At 42.7% G+C, this 22280-nt stretch overlaps 1 protein-coding gene across 11 annotated transcripts in view; it reads right to left on the bottom strand.

Moving 5' to 3' along the window:
* Crem (cAMP responsive element modulator) overlaps positions 1–4888 on the bottom strand; it is a 66742-nt gene extending 61854 nt beyond the window's left edge. For 4 of the 11 annotated variants that reach the window (XM_038332601.2, XM_038332604.2, XM_038332605.2 and 1 more), the window contains exon 1: positions 4790–4883. In XM_038332601.2, coding sequence (XP_038188529.1) covers positions 4790–4833 — 44 coding nt within the window. In that variant the 5' untranslated portion in view covers positions 4834–4883. Of the gene's footprint in view, positions 1–4789 lie in introns of all 11 variants that reach the window. The other 7 variants (XM_038332606.2, XM_038332624.2, XM_038332607.2 and 4 more) reach the window with 5 other exon arrangements.
* Positions 4889–22280: the final 17392 nt, after the last annotated feature.

The following is a 22280-nucleotide window of genomic DNA, read 5'->3' as shown; positions in this document are numbered from 1 at the left end:
CACCACAAAACCTTGAGCCCATGCCTGATACTGCCTAGACAGTCAGGAACTGGAAGCTGCCTGGCCTAGAAACATAGGGTAAAATCAAACACTACTTGCATTAAAAAAAAAGCAATGAAATGATTCCTAATATTCTACTATACTCATAGATTGGTGCCTAGCCCAATAATCATCAGAAAGGTTTCCTCTGTCAGCTGATAGGAGCAGATAGAGAGAACCACAGCCAAACATTGGGCAAAGCTTAGGGAACCCAACAGAAGTGGGGAGGAAGGATTGTAGGAGCCAGAGGGGCCAAGGACACCATGAGAACATGGCTCATAGGATCAACTAAGCAGGGCTCATAGGGGCTCGCAGTGACTGGAGCAGTAATCACAAAGCCTTCACTGGTCTGTGCTACATACATCTGTGACTGTTTGTTTAGCTTGGGATTTTTGTGAGACTCCTAATAGTGGGAGGGGGGTGTTTATGACTCTTTGCCTGATCCTGGGAACCTTTTCCTATACTAGGCTGCCTTGTCCAACCTTGACATAATGGTTAGTGCCTACTCTTATTGCATCTTGTTATGCCATGTTCTTTCTGTTCATATCCCTGGAAGGCCTGCTCTTTTCTAAATAAAAATGGAGGAGCAGTGGATCTGGGGGAACAGGGAGGAACTGGGAGGAATGGGAGGGAAGGATTCAGTCAGGATATATTGTATGAAAGAAGAATAAATAAAAATAACTAAAAACGAAAAAGGGCAAAGGAAATAGGCTCAGTAATAGAGTCTTAATGCTCTGACATTAATTTTGTGCTCAATGAACACAAAGGATGTTAAGGGAATAATGTATTTTATAGGAATTGGCTATTGAGTGCTTGCTGCCAAACTTGGTGATTTGAGTTCAATCCCTGGGTAGACTAAGAAATTCAAAACAAGCAAGTGGTCCTCTGACCTCCACACAACAAACAATAACAAACATAATTTTTATGACTTAAAACAACCACATAATTGTTTTCTTGATAAGAGTTCTGTTTGGTATGAATAAATAACAACATTAGGTGAAATACTACAGGAAAAGCTCAACATCAGTAATCCTCAGGACTTAATACACCTGCTTTATACTGTGATGTGATATGAAAGATTTCCTTCCCCATTGTCTATACTATGTTATAATTATGTACCTGGATCTGTTGGCAGCAAGCAGCTTCTAAAACAAGTCTCCCAGAAAAGTAGAATCAATAAGAATTGAGTACCTTCCTCCAGTTCCCAGTTATTTCTTTACTCATTCATTCATCCAATTTAAAGCTCTAGGACAGGGAGCCCAGGGTTATATTCATGCTAGGCAGTGCTCTACCACTGACTATATCCTCAGACCCTCAGTTAGCAAGAGGGGAAAAATCATTGTTCAAGGAATAACTTACTTTTGTTATATTTTTACTTCTGAACTCATTTTATGTTAATGGTTTATATGGTATCTTTCCATAAGGTAATCATATTACAGGAAGTTTTATTCTATTAAGAGAAAATTAGGCCGGGCGATGGTGGCGCACACCTTTAATCCCAGCACTCGGGAGGCAGAGGCAGGCAGATCTCTGTGAGTTCGAGACCAGCCTGGTTGGTCTACAAAGCTAGTTCCAGGACAGGCTCCAAAGCCACAGAGAAACGAGAAACCCTGTCTCGAAAAAAACCAAAAAAGAGAGAGAGAGAGAGAAAATTAGTCATCAGAGAAATGCAAATCAAAACAACTCCAAGATTCCATCTTACACCTGTAAGGATGGCCAAGATCAAAAACACTGATGACAACTTATGCTGAAGAGGTTATGGGGTAAAGGGAACACTCCTCCATTGCTGGTGGGAATGCAAGCTGGTACAACCACTTTGGATGTCAGTATGGTGATTTCTCAGAAAACTAGGAAACAACCTTCCTCAAGACCCAATAATACCATTTTTGGATCCAAAGGATGCTCAATCGTGCCACAAGGACATGTGCTCAACTATGTTCATAGCAGCTTTGCTTGTCATAGCCAGAACCTGGAAACAACCTAAATGCCCCTAGACCAAAGAATGGATAAGGAAAATGTGGTACATTTACACAATGGAGTACTACACAGCAGAAAAAAATGACATCTTGAAATTTGCAGGCAAATGGATGGAGCTAGAAAACATTATTTTGAATGAGGTGACCCAAACACAGAAAGACAATTATCACATTTACTCACTCATGGTTTTTAAACATAAAGCAAAGAAAACCAGCCCACAATTCACAATCCCAGAGAACCGAGACAACAATGAGAACCCTGAGAGACTTACATAGATATAATCTACATGGGAAGTAGAAAAAGACAAGATCTCCGGAGTAAATTAGGAGAATGGGAACCTTGGGCGAGGGCTGAAGGGGAGGGGAGAAGCAGGGAGGGGAGCAGAGAGAAAGTAAAGCTCAATAAAAATCAATTTAAAAAAACAAACAAACAAAAATATAAAAGCCGGATGAGATGGTTTGAATGGGTCCCCATTGACTCAGATATTTAGACAGTTGGCTCTTGGCTGGAGCTGTTAGGGGCTTGTGAGACTTGTATGAAGTAGAAAGATGCCCCTGGGGAGGACTCTGAGAACACACACCCTCACCCAGTTGCTCTCTGCTTCTTGTATGTGAATAAATACATGGTCTCTCCGCTTTCTTCTCTAACTGCCCGCTGCTATGCCCATTCCCACACCCCCAATTATGGATTCTAACCCTCTGGAATCTCAAGTCAAAATAAACTCTTTCTTCCTAAAGCAGTTGTTGGTTACGGAGGTTTTATCACAAGCACCAAAAAGTAACAAATACACCAGGCAAAGTAGCAAATGCCTCTAATTCATAGTAGGATCAAACAGACAGTAGGATCAAAAGTTCAAGGCCAGTCTCAACTACATGGTGAGTTTGAAGCAAGCCTGGATGGACTGAAAGAGAGTCAGTCTCAAAATACTTCCCCAATAAGAAAGAAAGAAAGAAAGAAAGAAAGAAAGAAAGAAAGAAAGAAAGAAAGAAAGAAAGAAAGAAAGAAAGAAAGAAAGAAAGAAGGAAAGAAAGAAAGAAAATAAAATGCAGACAAAATAAAGCTAAATTAAAACAATAATATATTTATCAGCTGGCTTTCCAGATTAAGCACCAGATTCTACAAATCCTTCATCTAGGTGTTTCAGTTACTTTTTTGGCTTTTCAATACCCATCACCTGAATCCAAGCCTTCTACTCTCACATCTGTCTACTATCTATACTAAAAGGTCATCTTCATACTTAAATATCTGTTGATAATTTAAGAGTAACTATAACTATAATAAAATAAACACCTATAGTCTACTGTGAGAAATGTTCTTCCTTTAATATTTCTAATATTTTATCTATTATTGCCTTCCATCACAGTATCTGTATGTGGATGGGGCTGGGGTTGGGGGTGGTGTGCTAGTTTTGAGATGGCCTCTTACTATGTAGGCCAGGCAGGCCTTGAACTTGTGAATCATAGCCTCCCAAGTGCTAGGATTGCAGTCCTACCATGATCTTTTCATTTTGGGGGTTTCAAGACAGGGATTCTCTGTGTAGCTCTGGTTGTCCTGGAACTTGCTCCGTAGACTAGGCTAACCTTGAACATGAGAGCTCTGCCTGCCTCTGCCTCCCAAGTGCTGGGATTAAAAGCATGCGCCACCAACTCCTAGTTGGAACTTCTTAAACTGTATGAAGTATGATACATATGAAATGCTTTGAGACCACAGGCAGAAATTATGACATCTGCTGAAAATGGGGCCACATGAGCAGTATATTGAAGGTTATGTAGGCAAGAAAAAGAACAGAAAAAAAGGAAAAACATTTTAAATAAATGTTATCATGGGCACGCAGGAAGCAATCTTAAAAGTGAGGATCAAAGGAGAAAAAAGGAAGCACAGTCCAAAAATTCTAACTGAAAAATAAGACAGTTTTAAAACCATAATTAACTAGTGAACTTGTAGTTTGGGGTCTTTCCACTTTATAAAAACAAATTAAGACTGGTAAATGACTAAATTATCCTGGGGATATTTTTCATCTGTTCTAAAGAAATATAATACAATTGGAGAAAAAAACTCATCAATCCATTTTTTTTTAAAGACTGATTAGGTCTCAGTAGCCCAGACTGGTCTCAAGCTTTGCTATGTAGTCCTCATTCTCCTATCTATACAGCCGGAGTGCCGGGACTTGAGGCCTGCACTACCAAGCCCACTTTATTTGCTGCTAAGGCTAGAATTTGGGGCTTTGTGCATGCTAGCCAAGTACTCTTATCAACTGGCTGCATCTCCAGGCCAAAGTGTGCTCTATTTTCAAGTACTTTTACCAGAAAAGGCATAGAAAAAATTATTTTCTCATTACAGATATAGTCAACTGATGAAACAGAATGTTTTCTGAGGGTAATTAAAAGAAAACGTGAAGATTTCTGATTTGTAAAATGCTCTGGAGATTCTCTTCTCCTTTTCAAAGTATAATAGCAAGGGAGACGCCTCAGACTCAGAGGATTCCTCTAATTCTGTGATTCCCCTAAGACATCCACATCCAGGTAGGCATGCCCACTTTTGAGCTGAAGATGCCACCAGAACTCAGAAAAGCCAAATGTGAGCACCCGTTTCAGCGGCATCCTCTATGCTGCTATGCAGAGTACACCGTAGAACCAGAAGGCCCTAGCTGGACGGCTGAGTGATACGAGCATATGCTATCACAACATATGACATGCGTGTGCAGACACCACTAATTTGGAACTTTTGGCTCTAGGCAAGACTTTCCAAAGAAGAGGGAAACATATCCACCTACCTTACATTTGTCCTCATATACTTTTTCCTGCCACATTTGCTCATTATTATTACATGTGTAATTAATGTTTTGTTCCTTCCCTGTTTTCTTCTTTATTTATCCTGCAGTAAAATCACAATGTTGAATTAGGAGGTCATAACAGTTTATTTTTTTAAAAAAATTAAATCTCTCAATGCTGAGCCAGAAATTTCTTTCTTCCTCTCTCCTCTCTCTCTCTCTCTCTCTCTCTCTCTCTCTCTCTCTCTCTCTCTCTCTCTCTGTGTCTCTGTGTCTCTCTGTGTGTGTGTCTCTCTCTCTCCCTTTTTCTCCCTTTTTTATCATTTTTTGAGACCGGGTTTTTTTTTAGCCCTTGCTGGCCTGGAACTTGCTATGTAGCCCTGGCTGACTTTCATCATACTACAGAGATCTGACTGCCTCTGCCTCTCAAGTGCTGGGTTATGCACCATTATACCTGGTATAGTGGCACTTATCTTTAATCTTAGCACTTGAGAAGAGATAGGCAGAACTCTGAGTTCCAAGCCACCCTAATCTATATAGTCACAGACCACCCAGAGTTCCATAGTGAAAGCATCTAAGAAAACAAACAACAATCACAAAAAAGCCTTATCAATTCATTATTCAATGTTCTTCTCTTCCTAGGAAGGAGTCATAAGACTTAAATTGGACTACTCAGATCCACTGGAATAGAAGCAGTACTGTCTAACCCAACACTCAGTATAACACTCAGCTATCCACTATTTACAAAGGTAAAGATAACTCATAAACTTAATAAATGAGAATATGAGCAAGGGGTCAAGACCATGATGGGGACACCCACTGACACAGTCTACCTGAGCTAATGGGAGCTCACCAACACCTGCCAGACAGGGAAGGAACCAGCATAGGGCCAAACTAGTGTCCCTCTGAGTGTGGCTGACAGTTGCATGGCTGGGGCAGACTGAGGGGCCACTGGCAGTGGCACCAGGATTTATCCCTACTGCTTGTACTGTTTTTTGGGGAACCTATTCTCTTTGGATGGATACCTTGCTCAGCCTAGATATACTAGGGAGGGCTTTGGCCCTTCTCCAAAGCAATGTGCCTTACCCTCTCAGAGGATGGGATGGGGGCGTGGGGAGGGAGAAATGGAGGGAATGGAAGGAGGGGAGGGAATGGGAACTTGGATTGGTATGTGTAATGAAAAAAAAAGATAGTTTTTCTTTTTTAAATAAAAAACAAAAAAGTAATGATTTTATCATTTTATCTTTTTTTACACATAGTTTTATTTTTAAGTGTGGTTATCTATCCCTCTAGAGAGTATAGATGCCTACAGAGGCCAGAGGTGTCAGACCCCCTGACTGTGGTGCTACGACTTAAACTTGGGTCCTCTGAAGAACAGTATGTGTTTCTTAACTGCTGGAACCCTCTCTCCAGACTAAACTTATCATTTTCTTAAATTTCACTCCATTGCAATAAAATTTTCAGCCACTTTCTTTTACCTTAAATTCAACGTTGAGTTTTGGCAGAATTTTTTTTTTCTCTTGAAAAATGGTCTCACTAGTCAGCCCTGGCTGGCCTTTAACTTCCAGAGACCCTCCCGCCTCTGTGCTGAGTGCTGGACTACAGGTGTGCAGTACAGGGCCGGCCTGTACTCTAAACTACCACTTCATCCAAAAACCTCCTCTCAGTCACTTTAAATGGCTGCTATGGACAGCCAGAGCTACACAGAGAAACCCTGTCTCAAAAAACAAACAAATAAACAAACACACAGGGTGGTGCCTAAGTAAGTAAAATATTTTTAGAGTCATGTAAGAAGGGTCATCTGGTAAAGCTACTTGCTGCCAAGCCTAATGGCCTGGGTTCAATCCCTGGAACCGATGCAAAGACAAGAGAACAGATTCCCGCTGACCTTCATATGTGCCTTGTCTCAGGCATCCACAGATGCAAACATATATGTGTATACACATGCACACACACAAAATAATTGTAGAAAGAAATAGGCTGGGCAGGGTTGCACACACCTTTAATCCCAGCACTTGGGAGGCAAAGGCAAGAGGATCCCTGTTAGTTCAAGGCCAGCCTGATCTATAGAGAGAGTTACAGGACAGCCAGGACTGTAACACAGAGAAACCCTGTCTAAAAAATAATAATAATAAAGGGGGAGGGGGGTTGAAGAGAGGGGCTCAAGAAATGGCGCAATGACTAAGAGTACTTGTACTCTTTTCAAAGACCTGAGTTTGGTTCCTGCCCATTGGGTGGCTCACAACTGCCTGTTACTCCAACTGTCTGTTACTCCAGCTCCAAGGAATTTATCTAATGCTCCCCTTTGGTCTCTACCATCAGCTGCACACATATGTACATACTCACACAGAGGCACATAAATAAAACTTTTTTAAAGATATTTATTTATTTATTATGTATACAATATTCTGTCTGTGTGTATGCCTGCAGGCCAGAAGAGGGCACCAGACCCCATTACAGATGGTTGTGAGCCACCATGTGGTTGCTGGGAATTGAACTCAGGACCTTTGGAAGAGGAGGCACTGCTCTTAACCTCTGAACCATTTCTCCAGCCCTAAAACTTTTTTTTTAAAGATAAGATTCACTATGCAACTCTGGCTGGTCTGGAACTCACAGTATTGACCAAACTGGCCTGACCCAGAGATCTACCTGTCTCTGCCTCCCAAGTACTGAATTTAAAGGGGTATATTCAGCATGATTAATTTTTTAATTTAACCATTTTTTTACTTCTAAACATCTGACATTGTAAAATGATGTAAAACTGGTTACAAAAAGACCAAAATATCTAAGACTTCATCTCAGAGTTAGAAAGAATGCCAGAAATTCAGGGTTTGGCCATGGGCACACTGCTCCTAGAACTCTGGGCCTCTCTGAAACTTCAGTCAACAGTCAGGCTTGCCACTCTTTTGCATACACCTGTAATCCCAGCACTTGTGCCGGTAAAGTAGGGGAATCATAGGGAGTTCAAGGCCAGCTTGAGCTACAAGGCACCCTGCATTAAAAGGACTGAAGCGATCCACTGGTGAGACGGCTCGTCACTTAGCAGCACTTGCTCTCCCACAGGACCCAGACTTGGTTCTCAGCATCTACACAGTATCTAACAACTATAACCTCAATCTCCAGGTCCAGAGGAGCCAATGCGCTCTTCTGGACTCCCCAGGTACTGCTTGTACATAGTACACAGACATACATGCAGGCAAACCACCTATACATATTAAATAGAAGTAGTGAAGGATTGACAAGACGGCTCAACTGATAAGGCATTTGCTATATAAGCCTGGTGGTCTGACTTCAGTCCCCAGAACCCATGTAAAGGGAGAAGGAGAGAACCACCTTGACAAAGTTGTCCTCTGATCTAAAAACATGGCAGCTGGGCGGTGGTGGCGCACGCCTTTAATCCCAGCACTCGGGAGGCAGAGGCAGGCGGATCTCTGTGAGTTCGAGACCAGCCTGGTCTACAAGAGCTAGCTCCAGGATAGGCTCTAAAAGCTGCAGAGAAACCCTGTCTTGAAAAACCAAAAAAATAAATAAATAAATAAATAAATAAAAATAAAAACATGGCATACAAGCCCCGCCCATACATGCACAATAATACTAATATAAAGTTTTTAATAAGAAAGGGCACCATTCCTTGATATTAACCCTTACTGTTGGTTATATAATGCTAGCATTTCATTTCATCTTATCCTCTTTAAAAATTCCTTTAACCAAGAGAAAGGATAGGAACCATTGGTTCATTAAATAGTGATCATTATCTGTTACATGTCAAGCTCTTATGCAAAGTCCTGGCGACACTCTAGAGTGTAGACAGACTGCTTTCCAAGAGCCTGCAGGTCTAAAGGAGGAACAAATATACAAAAGATAATGATAATAATATCCGATCACAGAACAGAATAGAAAATAACTGATATCTATATTTCACTACAAAATATTTTAATTCATCAAATAATATCGTTTCATTTTCAGTTTATTATTTTGCATGAGGAGGTGGACAAGGTGGATGTCAGAAGATAACTTTGTGGAATCAATTCTCTCCTTTCAGTATGAGATTCAGAAGAATTAAAGTCAGATCATCAGACATGCATAGCAAGCACTTTTACCCACTAACCATCCTGTCTGTCCTGAATAACTGATATGCTCTGTAGCTGTTGCTTGTGTCGAAACAAAGTATCACTGTGTAGACCCTCGCTGATCTGGGGCTTGCTATATAGTCCAGCTGGGTTTGAATTTACAGAGACTCACCTGCCTATGTGCCACCATGCCCAGACTGAAAAGCATAAATTTTTCTAAAGTAAGGGGGGGGGGCAAAAAAAATCTCTGCACTTGAGAGGTATAGACAGGCAGATCTTTGTGAGCTCAAGGATACTCTGGTCTAAATGCAAGTTCAAGGCCAGCTAAGACTAAACTGTGAGACGAACTCTCAAAAGGACAACAAAAGAAACACTCACCAATGTAAAAGAAAAAAAAAACTGAGGAAAAGGTATTCAGTGAAACTCAGGCGCAGCCACTCACTTCCTCTTCCTAGCGGCAGTCAGCACTGCGACCAGCTTCCTGGCATCCCAAGTGTTGACAAAAGATTAGCCTCAATAAACAACTAGATTCTGGCACGGAATTATCAGAGAAAGAATTCATTCCACCTCTCTCTAAGATGCTGTCTCTGGTTAGCTACCAAGCTGCCAATCTACAGGATGCTTTTTAGGCTCCATTTTCCTTAATGCCTCTTCAGCATTTCCGACTTTGCTTAAATTCTAACCCCTCTTCAAGTCTGTGTAACAACTACATTCTGCTTTTTCTTCCACATCTCTCAGCCCTTTGTTCTGTCTTGATTTTTGTTTTTGAAGCAAGATCTGAGGCTTGACTGATGGCCTGGTGGCTAAGAGCACTAGCTGCTCTTCCAGAAAGCCAGGATTCTCTTCCCAAAACCCACATGGTAGTCACAACCATCCATAAGTCCAGTCCCAGAGGAATTGAAAAGCCTCTGAAGCCTCCAAAGGTACTAGGCATGCACATAATACAGAGGCATAGACACAAATAAAACACCTACACACAAAATAAAATAAACACTTGAAACAGGATCTCACTCTAGCTCAGCCTGGTTTCAAACTCATAATGATCCTCCGACCTCGGCCTTCCAACTGCTGCTGAGGTCACAGGCATGAGCCTGTATAAAACAACATCTGTTGATCCACTCTTTAAAAAATATGGCATTAGGGGGCTGGAGAGATGGCTCAGAAGTTAAGAGCACTGCCTGCTCTTCCAAGGTCCTGAGTTCATATTCCCAGCAACCACATGTGGCTCACACCATCTGTAATGAGGTCTGCTGCCCTCTTCGGGCCTGCGACATACACACAGACAGAATATTGTATACATAATAAATAAATTTTAAACATTGGCATTACAGCTCAGTGTGGTGGTGCACTGGGAAGTGCTAGCCTGGTCTATACAGTGAGACTGTCTCAAAAAAGCAAACAAACAAGGTTAGTTTTTCCCAGGCCTCCAGGAACAACAATGCTCCACACACTTCCTAGGCCACTTCATCTTCGTTTGATGATTCTCAAATTTCACTTCAAACTACACTTCTTTCAAACATCAGTCTCCCAAGAATCTGCCAGGTGTCTCTGATGGGCTCACAGGTCTCAAACACATGTTCAACATTAACCCAAAACTCCCTTCCCATCGAGCAGTTTGTCTCCTACTGTACTCTGATTTCACTGACTGGCAGAACTACTGACTTAGAACCCTAGCAGCTCTCTCCCTTCACACCATACCTTTGTCCCTGTTCCTGAGGTGGAAATGTGGCTGACCAGTTCAGAACACTGATGGAGCTGGGGAAAGAGCACTGTGAGTTGACGGAGTATGAACTGGAGTTCTACCCCTTACGAGCTCTGGGAGCTGAACACTTACCAAATATCCATTCTCTGCAGCCACATCATTAAACCTGAAATGTCCAGCTGCAGCACAATTAATTAAAACCAGAAACAGATATTGGGGTTCAACCTGAAAACCAGAAAAAACAAAGCAGCCAGCCACTGACTCTATATCTACCTCAGTCTGGAAATGGCGATCCTGCCTCCAGGAATCTCAGAATGAGACTGTCTCTGAGAGCTGTCTCCTCCCATTTTATACTCCTCTCTAGTTCTGGGATTAAAGGCGTGCTCCACTACTGCCTGGTTCCTATGGCACACTAGTGTGGCTGCTGAATTAAAGGTGTGCGTCACCACTGCCTGGTCTGCATGCTCATCACTGCAGCTGTTTCACTCTCTGATCCTCAAGCGAGCTTTACTTATTAAAATTACAAATGAGGGGCTTGGAGAGGTGGCTCAGTGGTTAAGAGCACTGCCTGCTCTTTCTGAAGGTCCTGAGTTCAATTCCCAGCAACCACATGGTGCTCACAGACCATCTGTAATGGGGTCTGGGTGCCCTCTTCTGGCCTGCAGGCATACACACAGACAGAATATTGTATACATAACAAATAAATAAAATAAAAAATAAATAAAATACAAATGAAATATCACTACATCCAGCTGTTCTTGGAATGTGGGATTAGAATCACTATTCAGTTCCGATAATTCTATCTCCTAATGTCATCGTCTGCCGTGCTTCTAGCTACCACCCTAGTCATTTTCTGGCAAGAGGAAGTTAAGTCCTTCCCTCCTACACCTCACTCAAACTCTCAACTTCTTGCAATTCGCTTCATTTCGTCACAGCACTGTTTGAAATGCTATTTCCTCTCCTAAAATTACCCATAGTTCGCCTCACCTTAAGGACAAATATGCCAAATTCTAAGCATGCTGACTTTAACGATTTGTGTGGATATTTAAAGCTCATTATAAGAGGTTAAGGAATGCAATTCCATCATTTCCATCCCCAGGTTCAGAAGGACTTTGTGAAAATTGTTGAAGCAGTGTTCCCAGTTTATTTCAGTATGAACCATGCATGATTTGTAATTTTTAATTGTTTTTATGTGTGATTGTATATATAGTACTAGAGATTTAACCTAGGGCCTAATGCATGTTAGGCAAGCACTCTACCACTAACGTACAATCCTAGTTGGGGAGTTGTGTGTGAGTTGTTGTTTTGGTTTTTGGTATTTCAAGCAGATCTCTGTAGTTCAGAATACCCACAAAACTGGCAGTAATTCCTCCTGCCTGAGATCCCGAATGCTGGTCATAAGCATTGGGCAAATAAACAGTTTCTATTAAGTTACAAAAACCTTAGTTCAAAAATTCCTTTCCTAGATCCAGATTTCTGAAGACATTTGGTGGGAACTTGTGTACCATGACCATGGAAACTTGATTACAGAAACAGCGTCTGGCACTTAGTTCACCTGTCCCAATATGTTGCTTTGTTTTCACTCCCTGGCATAAAAGCTTCAGTTAATTACATGCTCTGTCAGCAACCATCAACATCCATGAAGAGCACAGAAAAAAATGTATTAGAAATTATATTTGGAGCATTATAGACATGTACTATGCTTTGGTAACTGAACAAATATACAATGTAACGTTCTAGAGAAAATGAATATATATAAAGAATTTTCTAACAAAGCACATAACACAGCACTCAGAAGGCGGACGCCAAATGCCAACTGGCCGATGACCTCACTCCTTCTATGAAACCTACGACTGCAGTTCTCTAGCCACCCAAGGCTTGGCAGCAGTATCTGTTTAATTAGTAAAAGTGCTATTATCAGACCTTATTATGCTAGACATTGCGAAGTTTTAGAACTGTGTTATTAAACAGTATTTTAGATGATAAATCATTTAAAAAGAAAGCTACACCTCTGAAAACTAAGCTACATGTTTTGAAAGTGACTTTTACCTAATTTGTGTGTGTGTGTGTGTGTGTGTGTGTGTGTATTGGGGGGTTAGAGAGATTATAGCTCACCATTCTGAGCACTTGATGTTCTTCCCGAGGGCACAATTTCAAATGAAGAAGTGGCTCACACCATCTGTAATTCCTCCAGCTATGGGAGGCCTGACTCTGACAGTCCTGGCCACTTTTGACCACCTGCATTCACATCATAACCAACATGAAGATACAAACACATAATTAATAATGACTTTTAAAATGTTGCTTTGGGGCTATATACTATAGTTAGACATAAATACAACACACTGTGTGGGCATTATTTAAAAATAAAAAGTACTACAACATAAGACATGTATAAAACAGTCAAAGTTTTAGGGTTTTATTCCTTTTTAAATACTGACAGTAAAATCTTTAAGTCTTGCACTGCTAAGTTTTTGCAAGGAAATTGTTGAAAGAAAAAATAAGAATTCAAAACTAAAACTATAATTGCATAACCAAAAAAACTATGTCTATGAGACTGTGCAGAGTGGTAAGAACACCTGGCATTTTCCATTGCTCTATACCACATTACCACAAACAATGGGGTGGGGGAGGCATGTCCAAACAAAACACCCATACACATAAAATTTATAAAAATAAAAAGATGTTAAAATTTATAAAAATAAGACATGAATATGAGAAATTGATACTCGAATTAGCCATTATTCAGAGAGAAGAATGTTAAAATTACTTACCAACTTGATTCTGCTTGAGTATCTGAAACAGAATACCTAAGGGGCTGGAGAGATGACTCAGTGATTAAAAAGCACTTGTTGCTCTTGCAAAACTTGGGTTCCATTCCCAGCACTCATACGGTGGCTCACAAGCATTCTGTAACTCAGTTTCAGGGGAATCAGACAACTTCTTCTGGCCTCGTGACTAATAGGCATGCATGTGCTACACGGACATACATGCATTGCAAAACACACGTGGAAAATAAAAATCTTTTTAAAACATCTTTAAGTAACATGACTAACCAAATGTAATTCCTTTGGCAATTTTACAAATAAACATCTACACAGCACCTGAGATTTAGAAGCAAGAGGACTGTTAGTTCAAGGCCACCCTCAGCTACACAGGAAGTTTGAGTCTAGCCTGGGCAACATGAGACTTTTGCCTCAAAATAAACAAATAAAAAATAAAGCATTCTAGGCTAGAAAGATAGCTCAGAGAGCAAGAATGCTTGCTCTGTAAGAATGAAGACCTGGGGACCTGAGTCAAAATTCGCAGCACCCACCTAAAGAGTTAGGCATGACTGCATTAACCCAGAGATAGTTATCCAAGAGCTTGCTGGCCACCCAGCCTGCTCAAATGGAAAGCTTTCCAGGTCAACGAGAGTCTCAAGGAAATACAGTGATGGAGGAGAGTTATCTGCCTATGTTACTTTCATGGTGTAATTAATAAAGAAAGCTGCCTGGCCCTTTAAGAGAACAGAAAATTAGGTAGGTGGAGTAGACAGAACAGAATTGTGGGAACAAGGAAGTAGAGTTGGGCAGATGCTTCAGGCAGTTGCCATAGTGAGTCTCCATGCTTCTCCTCTCTGAGATGGACGCAGGTAAGAATCTCTTCCTGGTAAGCCCACACCTCGTGGTGCATATAGATTACTAAATATGGGTTAAAGGAAGATATGAGAATTAACCAATAAGAGGCTGAAACTATGGGCCAGGCAGTGTTTTAAAAGAATACAGTTTCCGTGTAATTATTTCGGGTATAAAGCTAGCCGGGTGGTGGAACACAGCCCGCCGCTTTCTTCTACAATACAGCAAACAGCAATAGACAACACTCTGTGTCTTGCTCTGGCTTCGGCAACGCACACACAGAGTATACTGCACATTCATGTGAACACACACACACAATCATAAAAAATAAAAGCATCCAGAGCATCGGGATGTGTCTTTCTTTATACATAATAAAGTTGTCCTAATTCCAAACCTGGAGGCTTTCATCCTACCAAATTAAGATGAACCTGTAGCTTAGTGGTAGAGTATTTGCCTAGCAAATGCAAAGCCCGGGTTTGATATTTGTTACTCATCACTGAAGAAAAAGGATTCTCTGAAAACATTCATGATGGTCTGATGAGAATGCTTGGTCTGTGATTGGTAGAACTATTTGGGAAGGATTAGGGCAGTGGCTCTCAACCTTCCTAATGCTGTGATCCTTTGATACAGTTCCTCATGTTGTAGTGAACCATAAAATTATTTTCACTACTACTTCATAATCAAGTTTGCTACTATTCTGAATCATAAATATCTGATATGCAGGATACCGTGACCCACAGGTTGAAACCACTAGATCAGGAGGTGTGGCTTTGCTGGACCAGGTGTTGTCACCTGGAGATGAGCTTTGAGGTTTCAAAAGCCCACATCTTCCCAGTTAGCTCTCTCTGCCTGACACTTGTGGATCACATCCAGGCACCCAGCTACCACTGCAGCACCATGTCTATCTGCCTGCTGCCACGCTCCCCATCATGATGGTCATGGGCTCTAAGCTTCTGGAACCAGGAGCCCAATTAAATGCTTTCATTTTATAAGCATGCCTTGGTCATGGTATTTTGTCATGGCAATAGAAAAGTAACCAAGACAACATTCTCAAGCAAAATAAACTGCACCATCAAAGAGAAATAAATTGAGACACTATTCTATTCTGAGCTGCAAGGGGATCCCAAGGTGAAGAGCAACCTGGCTCTACATGGGAAGAAGGGTCTCCACAAAAACAAAGACAACTCTCCGCTAAAATTACCTGCGATTTTCTCTATACTCTTACAGCATTAGGAAACAAAGCTTTCAGTCTTACACATCACACTCATTACTATACAGTTATCATGGTGGAAAAGAACATTTTAAAAACTTCATGTAGCTGGGTGATGATGGCGTATGTCTTTAATACCAGCACTCATGAGGCAGAAACAAGCATACTTCTGAGTTCAAGGCCAGCCTGGCCTACAGTGAGGCTGTTCCAGAACAGCCAGGGCTATACAGAGAAACCCTGTCTCAAAAAACAAAACAAAAACCTTCATGTATTTCTTCTGTGGGGTGGTACTGAAGCTACCCAGGGGCTCTCCAACACCAGACAGTGTTACAGCACTGAACTGAAGGAAATTATTGATGCCCATTGTGTTACAGGTGAGACATTTTTCCTAACATCTAATAAGTTCCTGAATTGATAATTTTGAAACCACATCCAATGTTCTTATGTCTTCTCAAAGCTGTTTTTGGTCAAGTCTGGTGGCACACACATATAATTCCAGCACTTGGGGAAGCTGAGGCAGAATGACAAGTTCAAGGACATCCTGGGACACACATAGTGAGATCCTGTCTTGAAACAAACAACAAAAATTGTTTTCATATATGAAACTCATCAGTTCAATAAAGAAAAATACACTTTGAAATTTCAGATAGTTCAGGTTTATTTCCTCTCACTGTTGTAAAAGTTACAGCCTCTCAATGGCAAGAGTTCACACTGTTCAGTTTCATTTCGACAAAGTCTACCTAAACAGACTGGAGAGCTGGCTCGGCTATTAACACCCTTCCTGTTCCTCCAGAGGACCTGAGTTCAGGTCCCAGCTCCCAAACCAAGGGATCACACACACACTTTTCTGACCTCAAAGAGGCATCCAAATATACATAGCAGCATATGTGCGCTCTCTCTCTCTCTCTCTCTCACACACACACACATACACACACACCTTAAAAATTAATTTTTTTAAATTATTTTAAAAGTCTATCTAAATAAGACAGGGCATTTGTGAGCATCCCAGCAGGACTGCCTACCTTCAGCAATAACCTGACTCAATTTTATGGCCCAATATTTATTTGGATGATATTAAGAGAAGAAAATGAGAAATGCTTATATTAGAAAAGATTTGGTCAGGATTCCCATGTATCTTAATATTTTTTATAATATGCTATATTCTAAGCAAGACTGGGTGAGCATTGCAGTATTTACCTCTATAAAAACCAGAATATAGTCTATCCTCTTTGGTGTTGGAGCATGTTAAATTTTCAGTATAGGGAAATTTCATTAACTTTCGGGCACAATGTAAAAGTAAAAAGACTAAAAGTTCCTCCGTGTTTATACATTTAAAAATTTATTCATATCTTGCAAACAGATACACTGTGACTACAATTTCACACTTCCAAAATTACACATGAAGCACTATCACTTGGAAAAACTAGTTACATGATCTATTTAGTTCACCAAAACAGCTCATGTCATTTCTGTGTTTGGAATGACAATTACAGTTCACATGTGAAGGATTAAAACCTCTTTACAAAGTTTTGTTTGGTTAAACAGACACACTATGGTGGCATGTCTAAAACCCCAGCACTCAGGAGGTGACATAGGAGGGTAGGAGGATCAGAGGTTCAAATCATCCATTACATAACCAGTTCAAGAATTGGGTTACTTGAGACCTTCTCAAAAAAAAAAAAAAAAAAAAAAAAAAAAAAAAAAAAAAAAAAAGCTTCGGATAAATAATCACATTTATTGGACAAAACAATCTGAGAAGGAGTCTTAAGTTCAGAGATTCCAAGAACAGGTATGTTACGAAGGGAAACAAGCTTGTTCCAAAAACTGAAAGACGTGGCGGCCGGGGTGAAAATACGAACATAAACTATTATTGTAATTAATGCGATGCTGGATGAAGGCAGTCCGGTCGGCCCCGCCCCACACACCGTGAAGAAAAGCAGGAGGTCACCTAACCACGCGGATAAAGTGGCTCTAGCTCGACTTAGGGGCGACGGCAGCAACACCAGCTTTCGCGGGTAGGGGTTTGGCACACCGTAAAGCGTCTGCCGCGGAAAGCTGGCGGTTGACGACAGAGAGGAGAGATCTCCCCTACTCCGCGGCTCTGGGAGTCAAGTCATCAGAGACCCACGGGCCCCCAACTGCACCTCGCCGTGCCGCTCCCCCTCCCCCGACACACCGGCTCTGTGGGTGTGGGGACCAGATGGCTCGATCGTGGCGGCTCCGCCGTCTCGCTTTTTGAAGACGTGGGGTTCGTTACGTCTCTATCTACACCGCGTACGCAGCACTGGGGCGAAGGCATAATGACGACGGCCCCGGGCAGCTGAGGAGCCCGAGCGGCCGCCCGGCTGCCCGCTCGGACTTTCGAGCTCTCCGTGGCGAGCCGCGAGCGGCGGGCGGCGGTGCGGGCAGGGCAGGGCAGGGCAGGGCAGGGCAGGGCCGGGCAGTGCGGGGCGGGGCCGGGCCGGGCCAGGGCCCGGCCGGGAAGGCCGCGTCCCGAGCAGCCCGGCCGCCGCCGCGGGCTGTGATGCGAGGCTGGCGCGCCACTTACCCGCGCGGAGGGTTTACGTAGCGGGCTCGTCACTGATTACGGACGGGAGGAGGTGGGGGACGGCAGAGCCCGACGGCCGCCGCCCAGGCAACCGGCGACGGCGGCCCCACGTCGTACCCACGTCAGCTCTGATGCGGTCGTCGCGGCCTCTCCACCGACGCGAACAGAAAGTAGCGCGAGCAGCCGACTGAACTGGGGCCTCGGGGCCTCGGGCCCCGCCCTCCTTTCCCCTCCCTCCCCTCCCTCCCCCACGCCCACCGCCTCCGAAGCGGGCGGAGGAGGAGGAAAAAGTCGCGGCTCGAACTCTGCCCCCTGCTGTCCGTCAGCGGGATTGCAGAGCTGACAACCCAACAATTAAATAGAACGGGGGGCGGGGCCTTGGTGGGCGGGGTTAGCGCTTGGAGGCGGGGCTACTGACGCGTTAGTCTGGTGGAGCCAAATACTAAGAGGGGGCTAAGGGATGGGGGCAGGAAACCGGAAGCAACTTCCTCTGCGCGTGCGCCTTAAAGTGCTTTACGTTCCAACTCCTTCCGCGACGGCATCAATGCCATCTAGGATGAGTCCATTCCCCAACCAAGCTCCCACTTTTAGTGTGGGGGCTCTGTCCCTGCCGAAGGTGCGTGCTCGTAACTAAGTCCTCCCGGACACCCCGGCCTGCAAGAGCGCCCCCGTTGGCGGTGTCCGTGGTTCTGGAGCACGCCGCTAGGCCTGGGGGCGTACTCGGACGGGGTCCTTATTTCTAACCCTGCTGTCTCCCGGGAGAAAACTTCAGTTCCCTTCAGATGTCTCAAAGAAAAAGCTATAGATCTTAGCAAAGGTGTGGCAGAAGAAAGAAAGACGTCTTGTAAAAGGCAGGATTTTTTTAGAGCCTGTTATAATGCAGTTTCTGTTTCATTCAGATGGGAACCGTGAGATTTTGCATAATGCCTGTAAAGCAGTCACCGTTGTAATTAGTACCTTCTAAACCCTCATCTTACACTATGCCCTCCTGGAGGGTCTGCTTCTCTGAAGACAGGACCCTTTCTTAAAACTAAATCACTAGTACGATCCTAAACAAACTGACCAACACTCTTTTCAAGAAATCTCTAGAAAAGTTGCTGTGGGGCTGGAGAGATGGCTCAGTGTTAAGAGCTTTGCCTGCTCTTTTAAAGGTCCTGAGTTCAATTCCCAACCATCTGTAATGAGATGTAGTGCCCTCTTTTGGCCTGCAGGGATACATGCCGGCAGAACACTGAATACATAATAAATCTTAAAAAAGAAAGAAAGAAAAGTGTGCTATGAAGTGTTGGGAGCATTTGTTTCAACGATGACTCGTGTCTCTGTGGAGTCTTTGTTTTCAATCTCCAGCCCCTTGCCTGGTTCAGGAACTTAGGGTGGCGCACGAGCGCAGACGGGCGTGGTGCCCGCAGTGAAGGAAATGCCAAGAAGATAGTGCAAGTGCAAAGGGATATTTTTGTGTGAGAAAAACTACTTGTAGAGCAGGAGATGTAGCTGGGAGTCACAGCAATTCTCTTGGTCACCAAGTTCTATAGTTCCAGGACAGGCTCCAAAGCTACAGAGACACCTCTCTTGGGGGGAAAAGGGGGTGCCGATCAGTTTAAAAAGCTGTAAGATAATTTCTCTGTAGCACTATAGCTCTAACCACTTGTCGACTCATTCGCTTTAACATTTTCCAACCCTTACAAGCCTTTATTCTCTCCATTTTCACACTAACTGGGTGTGTCTCCTTGTAGAATTGCATTACCTTCAAAGCAGCTAAATAGCACTTCTCTAATGGCTGCTTTTGAGAAATTCTCTTCTGTCAAGTTAGATGTGGTGGCTCTCTTCTACAGTCCCAGCCAGGAGGAGCTGAGGTAGGGAATCATAGCTCACAGACTGCCTGCAAAACACTTAGGAGACTGCTTTGCAGCCAAAACCAAAACAAAACACTAAAGTTGTTTGCAGTCTTTAAGCTATTTTTTTAAAGCAGTTCCATGGTTGGAGGTAAAGCTTGGGTCTTACACTAGCTAGCTGTTTACTCAACCCTAAGCTACATCACCAAGCCTTAATTTAAATCCTAAGTATAGAATGAAAGTTGACGTTCAGAAACTCTGTGTATTTTAACCTGTACAAACAAGTCAACTGCCTGATGATTTTGAGTTTCCCACACAGAGAAGATTAACTGGTATCAGGCTTTCTTTTGGGACATCAACCAGCCCCCAAATCATTGACATGGGGACTAATTATTAGTGTGAATGCTTGGCCTTATTCTTAGCTTGTCCCACAAGCTCTTATAACTTAAATAGACCTGTTTCTCTTCACAGATGTTTTGCCTCGGGGCTTTTTATCTTTGATTCTGTATGTCCTACTTTCCTGCTTCTCTGGCTGGTGGCTCCTGGCTGACTCTAGGTATCTGCTTCTCTCTCATTCCTCAAGCCTAGCTTCCTCCTCCAGCTCATTTCTCTCTTCCCACCAGCCCCACCTATCCTTCTAACTTGCCTAGCTATTGGTCATTCAGTTTTTTATTAGACCATTAGTTGCCTTAGGCAGGAAAAGTAAAACAAACTCAACACATCTTTACATAATTAAACAAATGTAATGTAAACAAATGTAGCATAAACAAATGTAACACCATCTTTATGTAATCAAAGTAACATTCTAGGGGCTGGAGAGATGGCTAGGTGGTTAAGAGCACTGGCTCCTCTTTCCAGATGTCCTGAGTCAATTCCCAACAACCACATGGGGCTCACAGCCATCTGTAATGAGATCTGGCTCCCTCTTCTGGCGTGCAGGTATACATGGAGGCAGAATGTATAAATAAATAAATCTTAAAAAATAAAAGTAACATCTACAACAGTGACTCAGACTGGGGCTTCTGCTGGGAGGCCCTACGTAGGATTAGAATAGAAATTTGATTTGTTCTATGAAAAAAATTGGTGGAATGATATCAGTAAATCAGTATTTCTTTTTTGTTTATTTGGTTGGTTCAGGGGTTTTTTTCTTTTGTTTTTTGTTTTTGTTTTGTTTTGTTTTTTTGAAACAATACCATTCCTATCCCCCTCTACGTCCAGTCCACTGGAAAATCTGTGTGTTCTCCTTCCCAGCAGATCCCTGTGTAACCCCTTGAGCCCTCCTTGTTACTTAGCGGCTAAACCTATTTTAAAACAAAATACTGAACTGATAAAAAGAGGCCCTCTGAAGATGAAACTGAGCCCTACTTCCTCCAAGAAGGAGAACATAGGTATCCTTATTAAAAGATCATATAGCAAGGTGTAGTGTGCACACCTTAATCCTAGAATTTGGAAGTCAGAGGCAAGGGAGCCTGATCACATAGTGAGTTCCAGGGCAGTAGAGTGTGACAGGACATAGAGAGGACCCTGTCACAACAACAAAGAACACGTGATGAACATTAAATGGTACTTTGCACGACACTGTGTATTGACAGGGAAAGTGGAGGTCAAAAAACCTCCACCATTGTTAGAGAAAAAGATGGGGCCAGCAAGATGGCAAAGGCACCTGTTAGGAATTTTCCTAACGCAAACTCTCTGCCGACGCAAAATTCCAATCAAGCCAAATCACAACAAGCCCAAATTAAAAATATATCCAGATTTAATGGAATTCCTGTGCTCTTGGTGCGCTCTGAGAGGGAGGGGTGGGAGCCACCAGGGAACTTTCCGGGGAAGCAGTTTAAATAGACTGGGGGAGTGGTCAAGATTTTGGTTGGCTGTCTTGATCCTCCTCTGGGGAGTGGGTCAAGGCTTGGTGGTCTGGGGGGGCCTCCCTCAGGGAAATTCCCTTCCCAATACTATCCTATGTGTTTCTGCATTTTATTTATTTTTGTTTGCGTCTTTGTATTCTTTACTATATTTCTAAATTCCCATGCCTCCACTCTGGAAGAAAGATAATTTGTAGAGGCTTCCCACACACACACACCACACACACACACAGTAAAGGCACTTGCTCCAAACCTGATGACCTGGGTTTGATCACTGTGATTGATATGGTAGAAGGAGAGAACTAACTCCCACCAGTTGTCCTCTGACACATGCATCTTGGCTTATGAGCACACATATGTGTACACACACATACACAGTAAATAAATGTAAACATGTTTAATTTGTAGTTGGCATATAAAATATTCTTCATATGACATTTATACTCATATCAGTATGCTTTATTCACATTGACCATTCCCACTACCTCCTCCACTCGTCCTTGTCCACCCGCTGCTCTCCGTCCTTCACTCCTCTTCACATCTTATTACACACGTGTCTTTCTCTCCACACACACACACAGGTTGCACATATGAGAGAAAACATGGAATTGTCTTCTTTCTTCCCCTCCCACCCCTTCCTCTTGCTCCCTCTC

This window comes from Arvicola amphibius, chromosome 6, assembly GCF_903992535.2.
Source record: "Arvicola amphibius chromosome 6, mArvAmp1.2, whole genome shotgun sequence".
Taxonomy (NCBI): Eukaryota; Metazoa; Chordata; class Mammalia; order Rodentia; family Cricetidae; genus Arvicola; species Arvicola amphibius.
The sequence above is the reverse complement of the archived record's forward strand: the minus strand, read 5'-3'. Positions and strand labels throughout refer to the sequence as shown.